The sequence below is a fragment of the Schistocerca nitens genome, chromosome 6, assembly GCF_023898315.1.
Source record: "Schistocerca nitens isolate TAMUIC-IGC-003100 chromosome 6, iqSchNite1.1, whole genome shotgun sequence".
In the NCBI taxonomy this organism is placed as follows: domain Eukaryota; kingdom Metazoa; phylum Arthropoda; class Insecta; order Orthoptera; family Acrididae; genus Schistocerca; species Schistocerca nitens.
The window spans coordinates 367,362,627-367,384,918 of NC_064619.1; the positions used below are offsets into that span (position 1 = coordinate 367,362,627).

At 41.5% G+C, this 22,292-nt stretch overlaps 1 protein-coding gene across 1 annotated transcript in view; it reads right to left on the reverse strand.

The window, feature by feature from the left end:
* LOC126263364 (dynein axonemal heavy chain 10) overlaps nucleotides 1-22,292 on the reverse strand; it is a 1,742,213-nt gene that overhangs the window by 1,289,185 nt on the left and 430,736 nt on the right. The window contains exon 18 of the mRNA XM_049960456.1: nucleotides 7,196-7,383. Within this exon, the coding sequence (XP_049816413.1) occupies nucleotides 7,196-7,383 (188 nt within the window). The remainder of the gene's footprint in view (nucleotides 1-7,195; nucleotides 7,384-22,292) is intronic.

The window sequence follows — 22,292 nt, forward strand, 5'->3', positions numbered from 1 at the left end:
GAAATATGTTAACATCTAATAAAAATTTTAGTGTAGGAGGTCTTTTCGAAAAGTAGTTCTAGCGAGTGTAGGTTTACATGGAAATAAAATATAAATTATATACAGTACAGAAAAGGAGAGATTAGATCAACCCAAAACACTTGGGATACAGCCTGCCCCACATCGAATCTGCCTCACAGATTATGAGAAGGACTTGTGAGCCGGACAATCTGGATGGGGTTTATATTGTACATCATTTCTCACATCCAACTAGATGACTACTAACATAAGCTCATACCTCACATACCCACTACACAAACATTTAGAAAATGTTCTCCCACTTGAAGATAAATTTATTCTAGACACAGATGGGCTACACAATATTCTGCTCTCAACCCATATAGAGATGCTGACCCCACAGAAGGAATGGGAAAAAACAAAGGAAAAGAAGAAGAAGACAACAGAGTTTTTCAAAATACGTTTACATATCACATGGTTAGATCTGATGACTAATGAAGATGTAGTGAATCAAATCAGGGAGAAGGCATATTATGGCACAACTTGTGATATGTTTATAGGACTCATCTTGAGGTTTTCAGGAATTAAGGAACAGGTAATTTGGTAACAAACCATAGCACTGAGAGAAATCAGGAGATGGGGGAGTGATGTTGAGGAAGACCACAGATTGACCAAAGTAAACAATTCCAATCATAGATTGCAGTAGTTATGCAGACATGAAGAGACTTGCACATACACTAGCATGGAGTCTTTCGATCCAAGACTACAACAACGTTTAATATGAGTAAAATGAGACTTAGAAATACTTTTTCACATGTATGAATAAATAAATATTAAACTTGAAATCACATATGTTGTGTAGTGATCTGCCCTTCCTGGAATATGTGTGGCATGTATTTCTTATGATCTCTTACCACAGAACAATACTGAATGTGAAGTCATCAACAAATAATAACAGTCAATTTATACTTATTAAATGGAATGCGTTCTCTGCAAATTTTGTAAAGCATGCGTTTTCTTATATTTACATGCATTTTGAGAACTTTTAAGGACAATACATGTCTTCATGTCTTTCAGGGAGAGCATAAGGGAACAATTGACAGGAATGGGGGAAAGAAATACAATAGAAGAAGAATGGGTAGCTCTGAGGGATGAAGTAGTGAAGGCAGCAGAGGATCAAGTAGGTAAAAAGACGAGGGCTAATAGAAATCCTTGGGTAACAGAAGAAATATTGAATTTAATTGATGAAAGGAGAAAATATAAAAATGCAGTAAATGAAGCAGGCAAAAAGGAATACAAACGTCTCAAAAATGAGATCGACAGGAAGTGCAAAATGGCTAAGCAGGGATGGCTAGAGGACAAATGTAAGGATGTAGAGGCTTGTCTCACTAGGGGTAAGATGGATACTGCCTACAGGAAAATTAAAGAGACCTTTGGAGAGAAGAGAACCACTTGTATAATTATCAAGAGCTCAGATGGCAACCCAGTTCTAAGCAAAGAAGGGAAGGCAGAAAGGTGGAAGGAGTATATAGAGGGTTTATACAAGGGCGATGTACTTGAGGACAATATTATGGAAATGGAAGAGGATGTAGATGAAGATGAAATGGGAGATAAGATACTGCGTGAAGAGTTTGACAGAGCACTGAAAGACCTGAGTCGAAACAAGGCCCCTGGAGTAGACAACATTCCATTAGAACTACTGATGGCCTTGGGAGAGCCAGTCATGACAAAACTCTACCATCTGGTGAGCAAGATGTATGAGACAGGCGAAATACCCACAGACTTCAAGAAGAATATAATAATTCCAATCCCAAAGAAAGCAGGTGTTGACAGATGTGAAAATTACCGAACTATCAGTTTAATAAGTCACAGCTGCAAAATACTAACGCGAATTCTTTACAGACAAATGGAAAAATGGTAGAAGTGGACCTCGGGGAAGATCAGTTTGGATTCCGTAGAAATGTTGGAACACATGAGGCAATACTAACCTTACGACTTATCTTAGAAGAAAGATTAAGAAAAGACAAACCTACGTTTCTAGCATTTGTAGACTTAGAGAAAGCTTTTGACAACGTTAACTGGAATACTCTCTTTCAAGTTCTGAAGGTGGCAGGGGTAAAATACAGGGAGCGAAAGGCTATTTACAATTTGTACAGAAACCAGATGGCAGTTATAAGAGTCGAGGGGCATGAAAGGGAAGCAGTGGTTGGGAAAGGAGTGAGACAGGGTTGTAGCCTCTCCCCGATGTTATTCAATCTGTATATTGAGCAAGCAGTAAAGGAAACAAAAGAAAAATTTGGAGTATGTATTAAAATTCATGGAGAAGAAGTAAATACTTTGAGGTTCGCCGATGACATTGTAATTCTGTCAGAGACAGCAAAGGACTTGGAAGAGCAGTTGAACGGAATGGACAGTGTCTTGAAAGGAGGATATAAGATGAACATCAACAAAAGCAAAACGAGGATAATGGAATGTAGTCAAATTAAATTGGGTGATGCTGAGGAGATTAGATTAGGAAATGAGACACTTAAAGTAGTAAAGGAGTTTTGCTATTTAGGGAGCAAAATAACTGATGATGGTCGAAGTAGAGAGGATATAAAATGTATACTGGCAATGGCAAGGAAATCGTTTCTGAAGAAGAGAAATTTGTTAACATTGAGTATAGATTTAAGTGTCAGGAAGTCGTTTCTGAAAGTATTTGTATGGAGTGTAGCCATGTATGGAAGTGAAACATGGACAATAACCAGTTTGGACAAGAAGAGAATAGAAGCTTTTGAAATATGGTGCTACAGAAGAATGCTGAAGATAAGGTGGGTAGATCACGTAACTAATGAGGAGGTATTGAATAGGATTGGGGAGAAGAGAAGTTTGTGGCACAACTTGACTAGAAGAAGGGATCGGTTGGTAGGACATGTTTTGAGGCATCAAGGAATCACAAATTTAGCATTGGAGGGCAGCGTGGAGGGTAAAAATCGTAGAGGGAGACCAAGAGATCAATATACTAAGCACATTAAGAAGGATGTAGGTTGCAGTAGGTACTGGGAGATGAAGAAGCTTGCACAGGATAGAGTAGCATGGAGAGCTGCATCAAACCAGTCTCTGGACTGAAGACCACAACAACAACAACAACAACAACAACAACATGTCTTCTATGATCAAGAGACACTGTGTCTATTCGAGGAAGTGGGAAAAATGTATTAATTGTTATGTTGCACCACGAGAGCTTCACAGACTGTTATTGACTGACACAGAGGAGCACTGAATTCACAGAGGATCACTGAATGCTGTGGAATCTATTAAAATGAAAATGTTTTAAAAAAGGAACATTTGATAGAATTATAAAACAGCAGTCTTAAGCTGGGTCTTAGTGAGACACAGTCAGTTGTTTTGTGACGTATAATAAACACTAATGGTTTTATTGTAAATGAAGAAGGAATATTGAATGCCATTGTTGTTAGATTGCATGTAAAGGAGTATCGCAGAAAAAAGAAGTCGAAGGCCACAATTGTAAAATAATTGTGAGGGATAGGTTTTCTGTTGAGAGAATACCAACAATAACAAAAGCAGGGAGTTGTTGGGAGTTGCAGGCTGAACATCAAGGATTTAATATGGCAAATTGTGGTCAACCCTCCAACTTCTATTTGCACTCCAACTAACAAATTTCAATCCCTACTATCCATGTTATAATGTGTTGTATGAGATTCTACACCAATGTATTTAAAGCAAAAAGTGGGCTCATTTTACAATGCATAACCCAGCAACAGAAAAGAAGAACCCACCAAAAAGGTATGCAGTGAGCTATGGAGGAGAGAAAGTTAAATAAAACTGCAGGGTACTAAGTTTAGGGATTCTACGATATGCATGAAAATTTTAGTGCAAAATTTTTAATACATGAACTACTACAGTTTTAAATGCATGTCGGCACATTTACTAGCTGGCTGTCCATTTATACCCAACTGCAATGTAAGTAGATGTGAATGGATTTTGGAGCACTTCTTTGGGTTCTGTGAATCAAATTGGAACAATCAACAAAACTGTTCAAGGCAAAGATTGTTGTGATGTCTGGTATCAGAGGGTATGAGGCACAGTGAAATTTTACATTTATAGTGCGAGTAGCAGAAAGGGACTCTTTAACAAAGGCAGTTTTATTTAACTGAAGTATGTGATTACAATTGATTTATTTAGAAGGCATAAACAGATCAGTTCTAGAGTGCAAATAATGAAAATATATTTCAAGTACCATTTTAGTTGGTAAATAATGCTTTTTGTTGGTGGTCAATTATACGGGGTGATTTTTTTCCCCAAACTCTAGGGATTGATCAATGAAAGGATATGGAACAGCAAATGTGTAATGAACTTACGTCCAGAAATGCACGGTTTCCATGCTAGAGACCACCGGCCTAATACTCACTGTACCATGCAGCCACAATTACAGTATGCATGGTTCCCTCCTAGAGGTTCGTACTGTTCCTCATATGTCATGCACTAGCACCCTCTCCTGCCATATTCATTGATAATGTTGTGTCCCATTCATTTCTCTTGCTGGCTCATCTTATAGTGGATCTGACACAGTGATGTACACAATGGTTCCGTATTCGAATCACGAGCTTGCCAACATCGTGTTTACTTACAGAAATGCATATGGAAATGGATGACAGGCAGAAAGGTTGTATCAGGAGACCTGTCCCCACTGACAACAACCACAGCATTCAATGTTTGCAACAGTGTTTGTGGAGACAGGGTTGTTTCAGACAGCAGGAAATCATGAAGGACATACCCAAAATGTTTGGACACCAGGCTTGGAAGAAAATGTGACTACTGTGGAAGGTGACTGCCATATCAGTACCATGCACCTGGCCTGCCAGTACAGCGTAAGCCATATGACATTTGGAACATTCTTCATGACAATCGTTGCTACCCTTACCACCTACAGTGTGTGCATGGCTTATTAGCGACGGCCTTTCCACATCAGGAGCAGTTTTGTCACTGGTTTCTTCATCAGGCAACCATGATTCCAGGATTTGTGTCATCTATCCCATTCACAGGTGAGGCCACCTTTACACTGAATGGTATCTTCAATTTTCATGTGGTATCTTCTATTTTCATAACAGTCATCTGTCGGATAGTATGCAGAACCCCCATGGTTTGGCGGCAGTGAATTATCAGCATTGGTGCAGCTGGAATGTGTGAGCTGGGATAACTGGCGACCATATTTTGGGATCAATCTTCCTTCCATGTCACCTAACAGGCCAGAACTGTTGGTGTTTCTTGTGGGTGGCCTTGCCTCCCCTGCTGGAAGAAGTGCCATTGATGATTTGAAGGGTTATGTGGCTGCTACATGATGGCGCTCCAGTTCACTTCACCATTAACGTCTGCGTGCATCTCCATTGAGTCTTCCATGGTCAACGGATCAGACAAGGGGGTACAGTTGCATAGCATTCTCGTTCACCAGATCTCACCAGTGCAGTTTGTGGTTTTGGGGCCGTCTCAAAAGTATCATGTATGCATAGTCCATTCCAGACATGGAGACACTGGAGCAGCATTTCATGTTCCCTTTCATACTGTTCGGTTGCAGCCTGGCTGATGTGAACGTGCGGGACAGAACATGGTACGGTGCGCAAATGAATGTGTTGAAACACATGGAAACCATTTTCTGTACATACGTTAACTGTGGCTGAATGGCACAGCGCATATTAGACCACAGTCTCTATAACAATGTATGATCGAATAAATGGTCTCTAGTATGGAAACCATGCATTTCCGTACATAAGTTCATTAAACATTTATTGTTCTGTATCCTCTCATTGATCAATCCCTAGAGTTTGTACACAGTGGAAAAATCACCATGCACATCTACAGTGAAATGACTGAAACTCTCCTTGATTTAAGAATTTTATTCCTTTAGTGCCTTGACATAACAGTTAGTTTACTTTCACAATTCATGAATCTTATGTCTTTATTTGTATCAAAATACAGGTATTTTGAGTTAGCTTTATTTTACTTGATTTGATTTTTATTGATCCCATAAATCCTGTTGTGTGTTGTTGTTTCACTCTCTCTCTCTCTCTCTCTCTCTCTCTCTCTCTCTTTCTCATCCACACACCTCCTCCCTCTCTACTTTTTGCTTCCCTTTATCTTCTACCATTTTACATACTTTTTTCTATCTTTGCTATTAAAAAGCCTTCGTTTTATAGACTTGAGAGTTTGTATGGTAAAAACATTCCTGCTGGATACAATGCATGTCTACCACAGATTCTGTTGCATTAAAGTGACCCGAGTTATGTACCAGATTACTGAAATTCTTGATATTTATGTTGCTTTTCACACTTTCTTTTGAATTTTTCTCAGAAAGTTATACTGTGGTGTTAAATAAAATCAGTAACAGTATTTTGCATTACATGCTCTATAATCCTTACAGAGCTGAGTGTGTGCAAGTGACAAGTACCAAAATGATAACAGAAAATACAAGTTGTTTCTAAAAGATGTATCTGATTTCAGAATACTGTATCTTGTACATAACTGAAGTTAGAACACTGGAGTAATTTTTAACTTATGTATTGAAACTTAAAGTTTACCTTGGTGCTAATTGTAGGTTGCCATTTTGTATGGTTACTGATGGAGGTCTTCGGTACAGCTAGCTCACTTGTTATTACCAAATATGGGACTCCAGAGATGGTGAAATTACAGCATCAAAAGTATTTTGCTTTCTCTGTTTCAACAGTAGCGGTTCAGTTACAACTGTGCAGTGTGAGATGCATCATGAATATGGCACTGCAACTTCTATGGCATAAAAGGCACATAAATCTCACCTTCCAACAATTTTGGGCAAACTGTGGCCTGCATAGCATTAGCAGTGAAAGCCTGAACTATAGGCATGCTCACAAATGTTGAGCCTGACTACTGTGTGCATGTTCACCAATGGAGAGCACGTCAACTATGTGTGACAGATAAACGAAAACTCTGACCTCAAGTGTAACTATAAAAAATATCCAAAGGTAAAAGGTACACCTGGAAAATGGGGCGGTTATTTTGAAAATAAAAAATGTTATAGTTTCAAGTGTAAGTTAAAAATTTATCTCCAGTTTTTGTCTCCATTCATGTAGAAGATAAAGTCTTGTGGAATCGGCTTAACCCTGTATTTTAGCAAAATGTTAAAATAGTGTCCACATTTGTGGCATTACTGACATCAGGTACTGACCTTACAAGTGAAATGAAAATCTCATGTTCCCAGAACTCATAGTAAGGTATCATAAGAGGGCAACAGCCAGTACTTGTTTGCAGGACAACACTTTCAAGTTTCATCATTACTGGTCCAGTACTTCCATATACCTCTTGCATCTTCTGAGCCTGCTCAGTGCGCTTTTTTTCCATCTCAACAAAGAACTTCTGCAATAATAAATAAATTCAGCTGATGCAATTAAAATTAAATATATATAACTCAAACATTTGTCAATGTGATAAATTCCAACTCATACAGTTAAAGTGTTACATTTCTTTGAGGTTTGCTACAATCTACATGAAAAACTAGTGCAGCCACTAAAAGGTAAAGCATCAGTCAACATGGTGTTTGATCTGAACCCCACAGTACTTCACTAGCCAAAGCACTATGATCTTGCCTTCCTACAATTCAATCTAGCTAGTTATAAAGGGATTTACAGTTTAAAGTAGGTTCTCAGCCATGGTGCAATTTGACACTTTCATATACAAATGAGAGAAAGAGTGGTAAGTGACATAAAATACCATAGGACAAAATCAGGACTGAAACCCAGACCTTTTGATTTGTAATCTGGCATTTACATATCTAACTACCAAGCCACACCTTTCAGCTGTATTAAACAATTTTTATGAAGCTTTTTCCCGTTATGTAGCAATGTTTTCTTCTTTCTTTTAGTAACTACTGACAATTCATTCCTTTAGTTACCACTGACAATTGTAATTACTGATGGAACATGGTGAACATATGCAATAACAAAGTTGGAGTCACAAACTTTGCTTATATCACACCATTGTTTTTCACCAGTTAATGTAATGGTAGATAGATACTAAATGAATGCAGAGAACTACAGAATGTAATGATCAAAAGCTTAACAAAAAGTATGTTTAATACAGCTGGAGTATGACCTATTTGTTATTCATTACATGATAAATCACTGTTCTGGACTTTTCTATGTATTAAGGTCTTCTGCTATATACCTCCATGTTGTTCCTGCATGTTTTCTCATATCATCTAATCACGCTGTATTACTTGTGACAGGCTGTAATTAAATTATATCAGCAGATAATGTCCGAGGTTTATTTCTTGAATAAAACAGAGGCACTTAAAAACTCAAGACACAGAATATTTTGTAGAAAACAATGCAAATACATGCAAAGGAGTAAAAGACCGTGTGAAGGATAGAAGTGGCAAAGATAGAAAAACATCAGACACACAGTATAACAAGCTATATATGCAACATTATGCTATCATTTCCTCTTGGAAACTTGTAAAGAGCTTTTTTGACCCACCTATCACCCACTCACCTTGGTACATATCCTATTCTAGTCATATTTACATTTCTCCTACTCCAGTTTGGTCCCTGATATAGTTGTTTATTTTTTGTGTTTCCTAGTAATTCACAATACACATCTCTTCATCATTGCTAAGCAACCGTCAGTCTACAAATGGTTTTTGTATTTAAAAGTTGCTTCTGAGACTTACTATTAAGCATGATAGTTTTCTGTTAAGTGTGTTTATAATGTATTATTCTTGTTCAAGTACAACAGGTTTTTAGGTGCATTCAAACTTGTTCTACAAATGAGGGAAGTGCCACACCTTGAATGACTAAAACAAAATAAAATTAATTTACAATATGGAGATGTCTGTTCTACCATTTATCATTTAACTGAAAAACTCTGCATCTGTTTACAAACAATGTCTGAAGGTTAACAGATATAAAGCCTACAAAAGCACAAGTCACTGAAGGAACAGTTCTGTGTAGCAGGCAATTATGACCAGCAAATTCACAAGACTCTAAATGAGGTAGCTCTTGGTAGGAAGCTAAAATTTATAAAAAAATAGTATTTCCCAAAATAGAGGTTGATGTGCGTACAATCTTTCCTCATTATTCATTGAAGTGCAAATGTGAAATTTCGCTGAAGTCATTAAAACATGGTGGAATGGTACAGTATGCCACTTGACAGAACAACGTGCGAGCAGGCAACCCCCCACACCCCCCCTTTTTTTTTCAAAAAAGGGTGAGGGGGGAGGGAGGGGGGAGAGAGAGAGAGAAAGAGAGAGAGGGGGAGAGAGAGAGAGAGAGAGAGAGAGAGAGAGAGAGATCTGTGGCTCTTGTGGATCGGCTGGTCATAATTTTCTTACATGGTATTATTTCTTTAGGGACTTGACCTCCAGTGGTCTACATACCTGTTAACCTTCAGACATCAACTGAAAATAACTACAGCCTCTTACAGATAAACCATCCTGATAGGTGGCAGAACAGACATGTCACATTATCATAAATAATTTTTGTTTGGTTTTAGCTCTTTGAGCTTGGCTAGTTATCATGTAAGTTATCCATTCCCACCGAAGTGTATCTGGACTGAAAGCATACAACATGATGTCATCAGAAAAATGATGGTCAGATAGTGTAGTGTTTAGAGAATTTCTGTTTAAATTTTAGAACCACTTGGCCTTCTACCATCTTGAACACACGATATTTTAGATGTCCATTCTGTTGTGGATAATTTAACACCAAACCTCCTGTGGTGTCTCTCTCACGTACCTGCAAGGTAGGGATCCTGGGGAAGGAGGGTGGGAAGGGTTTCCTGTCTTTGAGGCTATCTTCTTTCTCTTCTTCAATCTTAGCAACCATTTCTATTTATTTCCTTTCTTACTTCTCATTTGAGGATCTATCTATTTTTTCCCTCTTTCCATATTCATCTACTTCTATCGCAGAAGTCCTTCCTTGTTTCTGTGGTTTCCATTAACCTACATCTTATCTTCAGATAAGAAGGCTGAAGAATCAGACTACACAACCACACATCCACATACACACAAAATTACATTTATACACAAACATCAAAATTACAGACTAGAAACCAGTCACAATGTGAGAACCACAAGGTACTGTAGGGGAAAGAATATGTGTACATAAAGAAACATACACATATACACTCCTGGAAATTGAAATAAGAACACCGTGAATTCATTGTCCCAGGAAGGGGAAACTTTATTGACACATTCCTGGGGTCAGATACATCACATGATCACACTGACAGAACCACAGGCACATAGACACAGGCAACAGAGCATGCACAATGTCGGCACTAGTACAGTGTATATCCACCTTTCGCAGCAATGCAGGCTGCTATTCTCCCATGGAGACGATCGTAGAGATGCTGGATGTAGTCCTGTGGAACGGCTTGCCATGCCATTTCCACCTGGCGCCTCAGTTGGACCAGCGTTCGTGCTGGACGTGCAGACCGCGTGAGACGACGCTTCATCCAGTCCCCAACATGCTCAATGGGGGACAGATCCGGAGATCTTGCTGGCCAGGGTAGTTGACTTACACCTTCTAGAGCATGTTGGGTGGCACGGGATACATGCGGACGTGCATTGTCCTGTTGGAACAGCAAGTTCCCTTGCCGGTCTAGGAATGGTAGAACGATGGGTTCGATGACGGTTTGGATGTACCGTGCACTATTCAGTGTCCCCTCGACGATCACCAGTGGTGTACGGCCAGTGTAGGAGATCGCTCCCCACACCATGATGCCGGGTGTTGGCCCTGTGTGCCTCGGTCGTATGCAGTCCTGATTGTGGCGCTCACCTGCACGGCGCCAAACACGCATACGACCATCATTGGCACCAAGGCAGAAGCAACTCTCATCGCTGAAGACGACACGTCTCCATTCGTCCCTCCATTCACGCCTGTCGCGACACCACTGGAGGCGGGCTGCACGATGTTGGGGCGTCAGCGGAAGACGGCCTAACGGTGTGCGGGACCGTAGCCCAGCTTCATGGAGACGGTTGCGAATGGTCCTTGCCGATACCCCAGGAGCAACAGTGTCCCTAATTTGCTGGGAAGTGGCGGTGCGGTCCCCTACGGCACTGCGTAGGATCCTACGGTCTTGGCGTGCATCCGTGCGTCGCTGCGGTCCGGTCCCAGGTCGACGGGCACGTGCACCTTCCGCCGACCACTGGTGACAACATCGATGTACTGTGGAGACCTCACGCCCCACGTGTTGAGCAATTTGGCGGTACGTCCACCCGGCCTCCCGCATGCCCACTATACGCCCTCGCTCAAAGTCTGTCAACTGCACATACGGTTCATGTCCACGCTGTCGCGGCATGCTACCAGTGTTAAAGACTGCGATGGAGCTCCGTATGCCACGGCAAACTGGCTGACACTGACAGCGGCGGTGCACAAATGCTGCGCAGCTAGCGCCATTCGACGGCCAACACCGCGGTTCCTGGTGTGTCCGCTGTGCCGTGCGTGTGATCATTGCTTGTACAGCCCTCTCGCAGTGTCCGGAGCAAGTATGGTGGGTCTGACACACCGGTGTCAATGTGTTCTTTTTTCCATTTCCAGAAGTGTAGTTATATATACACTATATGGTTGTACATCACCTATTGATGTAAAAACTATCAACTATTTATATGTATCGTAGTATTTCGAGAATTTCCGCATAAATTCTAGAACCACTTGGCCTTCCACCATCTCGAACACATGGTATTTTAGATGTGAGTGGGAGAAAGGAACCCTATATACTGTGAGTCACCTGTCTGTGTGTGCTGGGGTGAAATCAGTTGCGAGCAAAAAGTCGACACAGCGGTTGGACGGCACCAACAAGTACTTGTCGGGCGATCCATGGAAGTCATGGTGAAAGCACATGGAAGAACCAAGGAACTTCTGTGTTATTCTGTGCTGTTTGTAATTGTTACTATTGTTAGTGACAAAAGAACAATTGAGATTCTAAACTGTGAGGAAACTCTTATCTTGGACTTGCTGGAGACAAGATGTATTTTAGGTTTTGTTTGTAATGGAGTTATGGTTGTTAAGCCAACAATTTACTAAATGTACTTAAATCTGTTTCTAATGTCAGGCGATAGGAGTAAATTACAAGAAGTCTAATTTTTATGTGCGAAGTGTGAATTTCATTCTTTATGAATCTCAAATATACTGATAGTTGTTGAAAAGTATTCTTCGAGTACCTAATTATTTCGCAGGCAGAGAGAGAGTCTTTATGGTTCCTGTAACTAGCATCATTCTTTGGAGAAGAAGTTTATAGAGATTCCAGAAGCCAGCTATCCAGAGAAGAAGATCAAGTAAGTTGACTCATATAAGAGAAGGGGGAAGTTTGCACATACACTTCATACACTTTAGAGGTCAAAAATGTTAGAATATATAGATAACATACACATATACCGTATTTACTCGAATCTAAGCCGCACTTTTTTTCCGGTTTTTGTAATCCAAAAAACCGCCTGCGGCTTAGAATCGAGTGCAAAGTAAGCGGAAGTTCTGAAAAATGTTGGTAGGTGCCGCCACAACTAACTTCTGTCATCGAATATATGTAGCATTACGCAGGCATGCTTCGCAGGCACAAAGACAAATACTGGCACCAAAACCTCTGCGTCAGTAAATAAATAAAAAAAAGGTGGAAGACGAGCTTTTTTTTTCTCCGCCCCGAGTTTCGACCACTGCATTTTCATACATTATCCAACGAAGTAAATACAAATTCCGTATTGTTCCTCTTCGAACGTAGCAGCATTTCAATGTACTACGAAAATCCGACTGGCAAGACTGTTTGGGATATTTGTCAATATGGCCAACTCTACTTTCTGAATTTTTTCCTAACTGTGAGAAGAAATGGTTGCTAATAGGAACTTTTATGAATTGTGAATCACATGCAGTATTCTCTTCACCATAAGAATAATACGAATATAAACATTTTGCCATGTATTCTTTCGTGTTTGCTGCTATCTCATTTAAATCCTGTCTGCCTAATAAACTACGAAACTAGAGTGAGACAACAGCAGACGCGGAAGAATATACATACCGTGTCATGTTTATATTCGTATTATTCTTATGCCTAATAGTGATACAGTCAGAAATGAAGCATGGCAATTGACTAGATTTTTAAATCTAAGATGACTCTAATTTCTTTGCATAATGTAATGTACTAAAGAGGCGTCTGCAAAGATTTTCAAACGGAAAAAATTTTCGCTAAATTCTCGTTCAGAACATCTTCTATCATACGCAGTCTATTATTTGGTTCTTGTTGATCATTATCAAAGAAAGCAGCAGTGTAGGTAGCAACGAATAGCAGTCTTTTGCCATTGTTTCGCTAATGAGACGATTCCTCTCTTTGATTTTTTTAAATTGTAAGCGGCGGTAGCGTGAACAAAAGCAAGCCACGCCACGAGCGGCGACAGGCCGTAAACCCTCATTTTCAGAATGCGACAAACAATGCATGACACAGCACAGTAATGCATTTTCAGCTTTGAGTGACGGAAACACCTATAACAAAGAGAACTGCACTTGTCAGATCAAAGAAAAATAAGCAATCAATTCAAACCAGACGAAGCACGTGAAAAAGGAAGGGTACCTGTATAAATACGGACGGAGCACCTGACGCATAACAACGGCTACCTGGTAAAGCTTAACTACTAAGCTTACGACTCGAACCAAACTACTGTGGCTGTATCGTCATTCATTCAACCTAAATTGTGTCTCATATTACAATGGACCAACTTTGTTTCGATTTGAAAGTGCAGCCTAAAACTTTTCTCTCCCCTTGAATTTCGAGTCTCAGATTTCAGGTGCGGCTTAGATTCGGGAAATTTCTTTTTCCTCGATTTCGAGTCTCATTTTTCAGGTGTGGCTTAGATTCGAGTGCGGCTTAAATTCGAGTAAATACGGTAGGTATATAAACAATATGACAATTCTACATCACCTATTGATATAAAAACTATCACCTATCTATATTTATGTAGCTATAAGAACATACACATATATTTATATAAACACTATGACAATTTCTGTGAACTATGCTGATCCTATGTTGAGTGTACGTATAAGGAGGCATGAGTAATGAAAGAGAATGCAAGCAAGATTGGAATTACTCATGATGCATAGTAGGATAGTGAGACTTGAATTATAGGTAGACATAGTATATTCTAAGGGTATAGGAGTTGCTGAGTAGAGGAGGACTCTAGGGAGTCGATGATGTACTAGAGAATGAATGTAGCTTTACCAGAATATACTTAATTGTAGTATACATAGGAATGTATACTGGGGTAATGAACCATAAGGCCACTCAGAAAGGATAGGGGGGGGGGGGGGGGCAAATCTGGCATTTGCTAAGTATATAGGGCAAGCGTACCTACCTGGAGATAGGGCGACCTGTGGCCTAAAAAAATAGAAATGTTTTATAAATGGGTGTACCTAGCAGAATGGGTAGAGGAAGTGCACTCATATGGTCAATCCACAGGCAAGGTATAGGTACTGATCCTAGGGGAAAGGGACAGTATCATGACAAAAGTCACAAAATTTTGTAGGGATTATTTTGGAACGTTTGAATTCTATACACAACAAGCATTATTATATTTCATGGAAATTTACGAGTTTCTAAAGAACACTTTCATTTTTCCCAGAGTTCCTCCAAACTATGAAGAATAGCAAAAATAATACATACTAAGAAAAGGTAGTACAATAGATGAGAACAGAAAGTAGATTACTCATGTGTCACAAACACCTGGATTTTACGATTGGAGAAAGGGAGTCCTCATAATTCCTAAATATTAGAAAAATTGAGTAACACCTTGCACAAATGCTCATGTCTAAAGAAAGTAGAGTAAGAAAACAGTAGAAAGACAGCAAGCAGAAGCCTGTTTAAGAGGGTACTCTATCAACGTACCAACACTTTCGTTTGGTAAGTTACATCATATTTATATAGAGAGAGTCACTAACAAACACACACACAAAATTCAAGCTTTCGCAACCCACGGTTGCTTCATCAGGAAAGAGGGAAGGAGAGGGAAAGACGAAAGGATGTGGGTTTTAAGGGAGAGGGTAAGGAGTCATTCCAATCCCGGGAGTGGAAAGACTTACCTTAGGGGGAAAAAAGGATAGGTATATGTCCAGAAACGCTTAATTTCCATCTTAGAGCTCATTTTAGTTTCGTCAGTGTGTACTGTACTTCCTCGATTCACCGCCAGTTGGTCCAATTGAAGGAAGGTAATGTTGACTTCGGTGCTTGTGTTGACGTGTGACTCATTGCTCTACAGTACTAGCATCGAACACATCAGTACGTAGCATCAACAGGTTAGTGTTCATCATGACCGTGGTTTTGGACAATAGCCGTGGCGCGGTACGTTTGTATCAAGACAGATTTCCAGAACGAATATGTCCCGACAGGAAGACCAAGCAATTGATCGGCGTCTTAGGGAGCACGGAACATTCCAGCCTATGACTCGCAACTGGGGAAGACCTAGAATGACGAGGACACCTGTAATGGACGAGGCAATTCTTTGTGCAGTTGACGATAACCCTATTGTCAGCGTCAGAGAAGTTGCTGCTGTACAAGGAAACATAGACCACGTCACTGTATGGAGAGTGCTACGGGAGAACCAGTTGTTTCCATACCATGTACAGCATGTGCAGGCACTATCAGCAGCTGATTGGCCTCCACGGGTACACTTCTACGAATGGTTCATCCAACAATGTGTCAATCCTCATTTCAGTGCAAATGTTCTCTTTACGGATTAGGCTTCATTCCAACGTGATCAAATTGTAAATTTTCACAATCAACATGTGTGGGCTGACGAGAATCTGCATGCAATTGTGCAATCACCTCATCAACACAGATTTTCTGTGAACGTTTGGGCTGGCATTGTGTTTATATATAAAAACACAGATGATGTGACTTACCAAACAAATGTGCTGGCAGGTCGGTAGACACACAAAGAAACACAAACATACACACAAAATTCAAGCTTTCGCAATAAACTGTTGCCTCATCAGGAAAGAGGGAAGGAGAGGGAAAGACAAAAGGATGTGGGTTTTAAGGGAGAGGGTAAGGAGTCATTCCAATCCCAGGAGCGGAAAGACTTACGTTAGGGGGAAAAAAGGACAGGTATACACTCGCACACACACACATATCCATCCGCACATACACAGACACAAGCAGACATTTGTATGTGCGGATGGATATGTGTGTGTGCGAGTGTATACCTGTCCTTTTTTTCCCCCTAAGGTAAGTCTATCCGCTCCCGGGATAGGAATGACTCCTTACCCACTCCCTTAAAATCCACATCCTTTCGTCTTTCCCTCTCCTTACCTCTTTCCTGACGAAGCAACTGTTGGTTGCGAAAGCTAGAATTGTGTGTGTATGTTTGTGTTAGGTTGTGTGTCTATCGACCTGTCAGCGCTTTAGTTTGGTAAGTCACATCATCTTTGTTTTTAGATATATTTTTCCCACGTGGAATGTTTCCCTCTATTACATTCATATCATTAATTTGAACCCAACAATTACGTTTGTTATTGTCACTGTTCCATTGCGAAATTTTTTCTGTTATCTTATTTTCTCTTTCTTCTTTTGCCAGTAGTTTCACTTTGTATTCATCTTTTCCTTTTTACCGTAATCTACTAAACTATTTTATCCCGCCTATATATACTCAATAATATGTAACCCACTTCCAAACCATAACCAAAAAAAATTTTTCCGCTTTCAACACTACCGCTGCTATAAAATCCACCATTTCTAGTTCACAAACAGTTCCTTTCACCTATTAAACAACCATTTCGGCTAGTTCTAATAACTTTCGCTTTATTTCCATTTCCGATTTCCCCACATCACTGATAATTTTTAGCCGCTTCCCACAGGTTTTAACGTCATTATTTGTTCGTCAGGCAATTGTTAGCCTCATTTTCATAATCTGCCACCACAAAACCACTCCTTTTAATACATTTACACGCAGTTTTTTCGAAATTTTTCCGAAATTCTCCTTCCTTTAACGTGTTTTGGCGGCAACACAACCACTTAACCTTTGTGCACATCGTTGTCTACCAACCCAAGTCCAATATAACCCAGCTGTAACCAACACTTTTTCGCCTTTTTTCACACCAGATCTCCAGTTACTTTCCAGTTCACATTTATCTCTCCCCATATATTTTTATTTTCATTTTCATTTCAGCCTCATGTTACACTTTCCACCTTCTAATACCATGTCACCCTCACATCACCCCCACAACGACCCCATTAAGTTATATTTACATTCCCTCGGCAAACATGCCTTCGCCATAGCCAGATTACGCTCCCATATTCTATTTTCTCAGGCATGTCTGACATTTGGCATTATCCCCAATTTCCCATCTCTGGCTGCAACCCTTCTTTCCATCAGTCCCTATACCAGTTCCAAACTGAACAATCCATTGCCCTCACCCACCTAATCCTTCTCCTACACATCAACTCAGCCAATGAACACACCCGTCAACTCCTATCCTTAATAAAAGTCCTCAATCTTTCCTCTCCCACATCCACACGGGCTGTTCAGAGCATCCTCCTACAGGCCAACCGCAAATTACAACAGCATGAGACCCTCCACCTCAGAAAACTATCCAATCTCCTGGCTTCCCACCTCCGGAAAGGCAACTCACTCACCCTTCACGACCTTTCCAGCAAAACTCAATCTCCTCTCATTGCACACAAACCCAGTCTCTCCCATCTACTCAATCTCCCACTTCCAGCTCCACTCCCTCCAAAACCTCAAAATTCCAATCAACACAATCTGGAACCACAACACCCTATTCCGTAGTTAACCTTTCCTCCAAACCTCTCTCCCAATCCGAAACTTCTGTCCTATCCAAAGGCCTCACCTTCAGCCCCACTCCCAGATTCAACCAAACAGCCCTCGTCAAAGATTTACTGTCCTACACTCGTACTCCCTGCTGGAAATATCACTTTGCCATGAAGAAAAATGATCCTAAGCCTACTCCTAATGATCCAACTCCCCAAACCACTATCCAAATCGAACCCTGCCTGGAACAGTTCCGTCCTCCGTCACAGCGGGACCCACCTACTCTTCCTCAAAATCACCCTCTCCAAACCTTCCAGGAATTTCTGACTTCCAGCCTTGCCTCTCAATCCTTCTTAAAAAACCTTAATCCTACTTCCAACATCACCACTGCTGAAGCCCAGGCTATCCATGATCTGAAGGCTGACCGATCCATCGTCATTCTTCCGGTGGACAAGGGTTCCACGACCATGGTACTTGATCATCGGGAGTATGTGGCTGAGGGACTGCGTCAGCTTTCAGACTACACCACATACAAAGTTTGCCAAGGTAATCCCATTCCTGATGTCCAGGCAGAGCTTCAAGGAATCCTCAGAACCTTAGGCCCCCTACAAAACCTTTCACCTGACTCCATCAACCTCCTGACCCCACCGACACCCCGCACCCCTACCTTCTACCTTCTTCCTAAAATTCACAAACCCAATCATCCCGGCCGCCCCATTGTAGCTGGTTAACAAGCCCCCACAGAACGTATCTCTGCCTACGTAGATCAACACCTTCAACCCATTACATGCAATCTCCCATCCTTCATCAAAGACACCAACCACTTTCTCGAACGCCTGGAATCCTTACGCAATCTGTTACCCCCAGAAACCATCCTTGTAACCATTGATGCCACTTCCTTATACACAAATATCCCGCACGTCCAGGGCCTTGCTGCGATGGAGCACTTCCTTTCACGCCGATCACCTGCCACCCTACCTAAAACCTCTTTCCTCATTACCTGAGCCAGCTTCATCCTGACCCACAACTTCTTCACTTTTGAAGACCAGACGTACCAACAATTAAAGGGAACAGCCATGGGTACCAGGATGGCCCCTTCATACGCCAACCTATTCATGGGTCGCATAGAAGAAGCCTTCTTGGTTACCCAGGCCTGCCAAACCAAAGTTTGGTACAGATTTATTGATGACATCTTCATGATCTGGACTCAAAGTGAAGAAGAACTCCAGAATTTCCTCTCCAACCTCAACTCCTTTGGTTCCATCAGATTCACCTGGTCCTGCTCTAAATCCCATGCCACTTTCCTTGACGTTTACCTCCATCTGTCCAATGGCCAGCTTCACATGTCCATCCACATTAAACCCACCAACAAACAACAGTACCTCCATTATGACAGCTGCCACCCATTACACATCAAACGGTCCCTTCCCTACACCCTAGGTCTTCGTGGCAAACGAATCTGCTCCAGTCCAGAATCACTGAACCATTACACCAACAACCTGACAACAACTTTCGCATCCCACAACTACCCTCCCGACCTGGTACAGAAGCAAATAACCAGAGCCACTTCCTCATCCCCTCAAACCCAGAACCTCCCACAGAAGAACCACAAAAGTGCCCCACTTGTGACAGGATACTTTCTGGGACTGGACCAGACTCTGAATGTGGCTCTCCAGCAGGGATACGACTTCCTCAAATCCTGCCCTGAAATGAGATCCATCCTTCATGAAATCCTCCCCACTCCACCAAGAGTGTGTTTCTGCCTTCCACCTAACCTTCGTAACCTGTTAGTTCATCCCTATGAAATCCTCAAACCACCTTCCCTACTCTCTGGCTCCTACCCTTGTAACGGTCCCCGGTGTAAGACCTGTCCAATGCACCCTCCCACCACCACCTACTCCAGTCCTGTAACTCGGAAGGTGTATACGATCAAAGGCAGAGTCACGTGTGAAAGCACCCACGTGATTTACCAACTGACCTGCCTACACTGTGACGCATTATATGTGGAAATGACCAGCAACAAAGTGTCCATTATCATGAGTGGACACAGGAAGACAGTGTTTGTTGGTAATGAGGACCACCCTGTGGCTAAACATGCCTTGGTGCATGGCCAGCACATCATGGCACAGTGTTACACCGTCCGGGTTATCTGAATACTTCCCACTAACACCAACCTATCCGAACTCCGGAGATGGGAACTTGCTCTTCATTATATCCTCTCTTCCCGTTACCCACCAGGCGTCAATCTCCGCTAATTTCAAGTTGCTGCCACTCATACCTCACCTGTCATTCAACAACATCTTTGCCTCTGCACTTCCGCCTTGACTGACATCTCTGCCCAAACTCTTTGTCTTTGAATATGTCTGATTGTGTCTGTATATGTGTGGATGGATGTGTGTGTGTGTGTGTGCGAGTGTATACCCGTCCTTTTTTCCCCCTAAGGTAAGTCTTTCTGCTCCCGGGATTGAATGACTCCTTACCCTCTCCCTAAAACCCACATCTTTGTTTTTAGATATATTTTCATTTCACTGGGTTATTACAAATGATTTAAGCGATTTCACAGCTCTACAATAACTTTATTATTTGAGATATTTTCACAATGCTTTGCACACACATACAAAAACTCAAAAAGTTTTTTTAGGCATTCACAAATGTTCGATATGTGCCCCTTTAGTGATTCGGCAGACATAAAGCCGATAATCAAGTTCCTCCCACACTCGGCGCAGCATGTCCCCATCAATGAGTTCGAAAGCATCGTTGATGCAAGCCCGCAGTTCTGGCAAGTTTCTTGGTAGAGGAGGTTTAAACACTGAATCTTTCACATAACCCCACAGAAAAAAATCGCATGGGGTTCAGTTGGGGAGCGTGGAGGCCATGACATGAATTGCTGATCATGATCTCCACCACGACCGATCCATCGGTTTTCCAATCTCCTGTTTAAGAAATGCTGAACGTCATGATGGAAGTGTGGTGGAGCACCATCCTGTTGAAAGATGAAGTCAGCGCTGTCGGTCTCCAGTTGTGGCATGAGCCAATTTTCCAGCATGTCCAGATACACGTGTCCTGTAACGTTTTTTTCGCAGAAGAAAAAGGGGCCATAAACTTTAAACCGTGAGATTGCACAAAACACGTTAACTTTTGGTGAATTGTGAATTTGCTGCACGAATGCGTGAGGATTCTCTACCGCCCAGATTCGCACATTGTGTCTGTTCACTTCACCATTAAGAAAAAATGTTGCTTCATCACTGAAAACAAGTTTCGCACTGAACGCATCCTCTTCCATGAGCTGTTGCAACCATGCCGAAAATTCAAAGCGTTTGACTTTGTCATCAGGTGTCAGGGCTTGTAGCAATTGTAAACAGTAAGGCTTCTGCTTTAGCCTTTTCCGTAAGATTTTCCAAACCGTCGGCTGTGGTATGTTTAGCTCCCTGCTTGCTTTATTCGTCGACTTCCGCGGACTACGCTTGAAACTAGCCCGCACGCGTTCAACCGTTTGTTCGCTCACTGCAGGGGGACCCGTGGATTTCACCTTACAGAGGCATCCAGAAGCTTTAAACTGCGCATACCATCGCTGAATGGAGTTAGCAGTTGGTGGATCTTCGTTGAACTTCGTCCTGTACTGTCGTTGCACTGTTACGACTGACTAATGTGAGTGCATTTCAAGCACGACATACGCTTTCTCGGCTCCTGTCGCCATTTTGTCTCACTGCGCTCTCAAGCGCTCTGGCAGCAGAAACCTGAAGTGCGGCTTCAGCCGAACAAAACTTTATGAGTTTTTCTATGTATCTGTAGTGTGTCGTGACCATATGTCAATGAATGGAGCTACAGTGAATTTATGAAATCGCTTCAATCATTTGTAATAGCCCTGTGTGTGTATATATATATATATATATATGATGTGACTTACCAAACGAAAGCGCTGGCACGTCGATGGACACACAAACAAACACAAACATACACACAAAATTCAAGCTTTCGCAACAAACTGTTGCCTCATCCTGATGAAAGCTTGAATTTTGTGTGTATGTTTGTGTTTGTTTGTGTGTCTATCGACGTGCCAGCGCTTTCGTTTGGTAAGTCACATCATCTTTGTTTTTAGATATATTTTTCCCACGTGGAATGTTTCCCTCTATTAATTTTTATATATATGACATGTCTGCCCAACCTCTTTGCCTCTGTATATGTCTGCATGTGTCTGTATATGTGTGGATGGATAAGTGTGTGTGTGCGAGTGTATACCCGTCCTTTTTCCCCCTAGGGTAAGTCTTTCCGCACCCGGGATTGGAATGACTCCTTATCCTCTCCTTTAAAGCCCAAATCCTTTCGTCTTTCCCTCTCCTTCCCTCTTCCCTCACGAGGCAACCGTTGGTTGCGAAAGCTAGAATTTTGTGTGTATGTTTGTGTGTCTATCGACGTGCCAGCGCTTTCGTTTGGTAAGTCACATCATCTTTGTTTTTAGATATATATTTCCCACGTGGAATGTTTCCCTCTCTCTCTCTCTCTCTCTCTCTCTCTC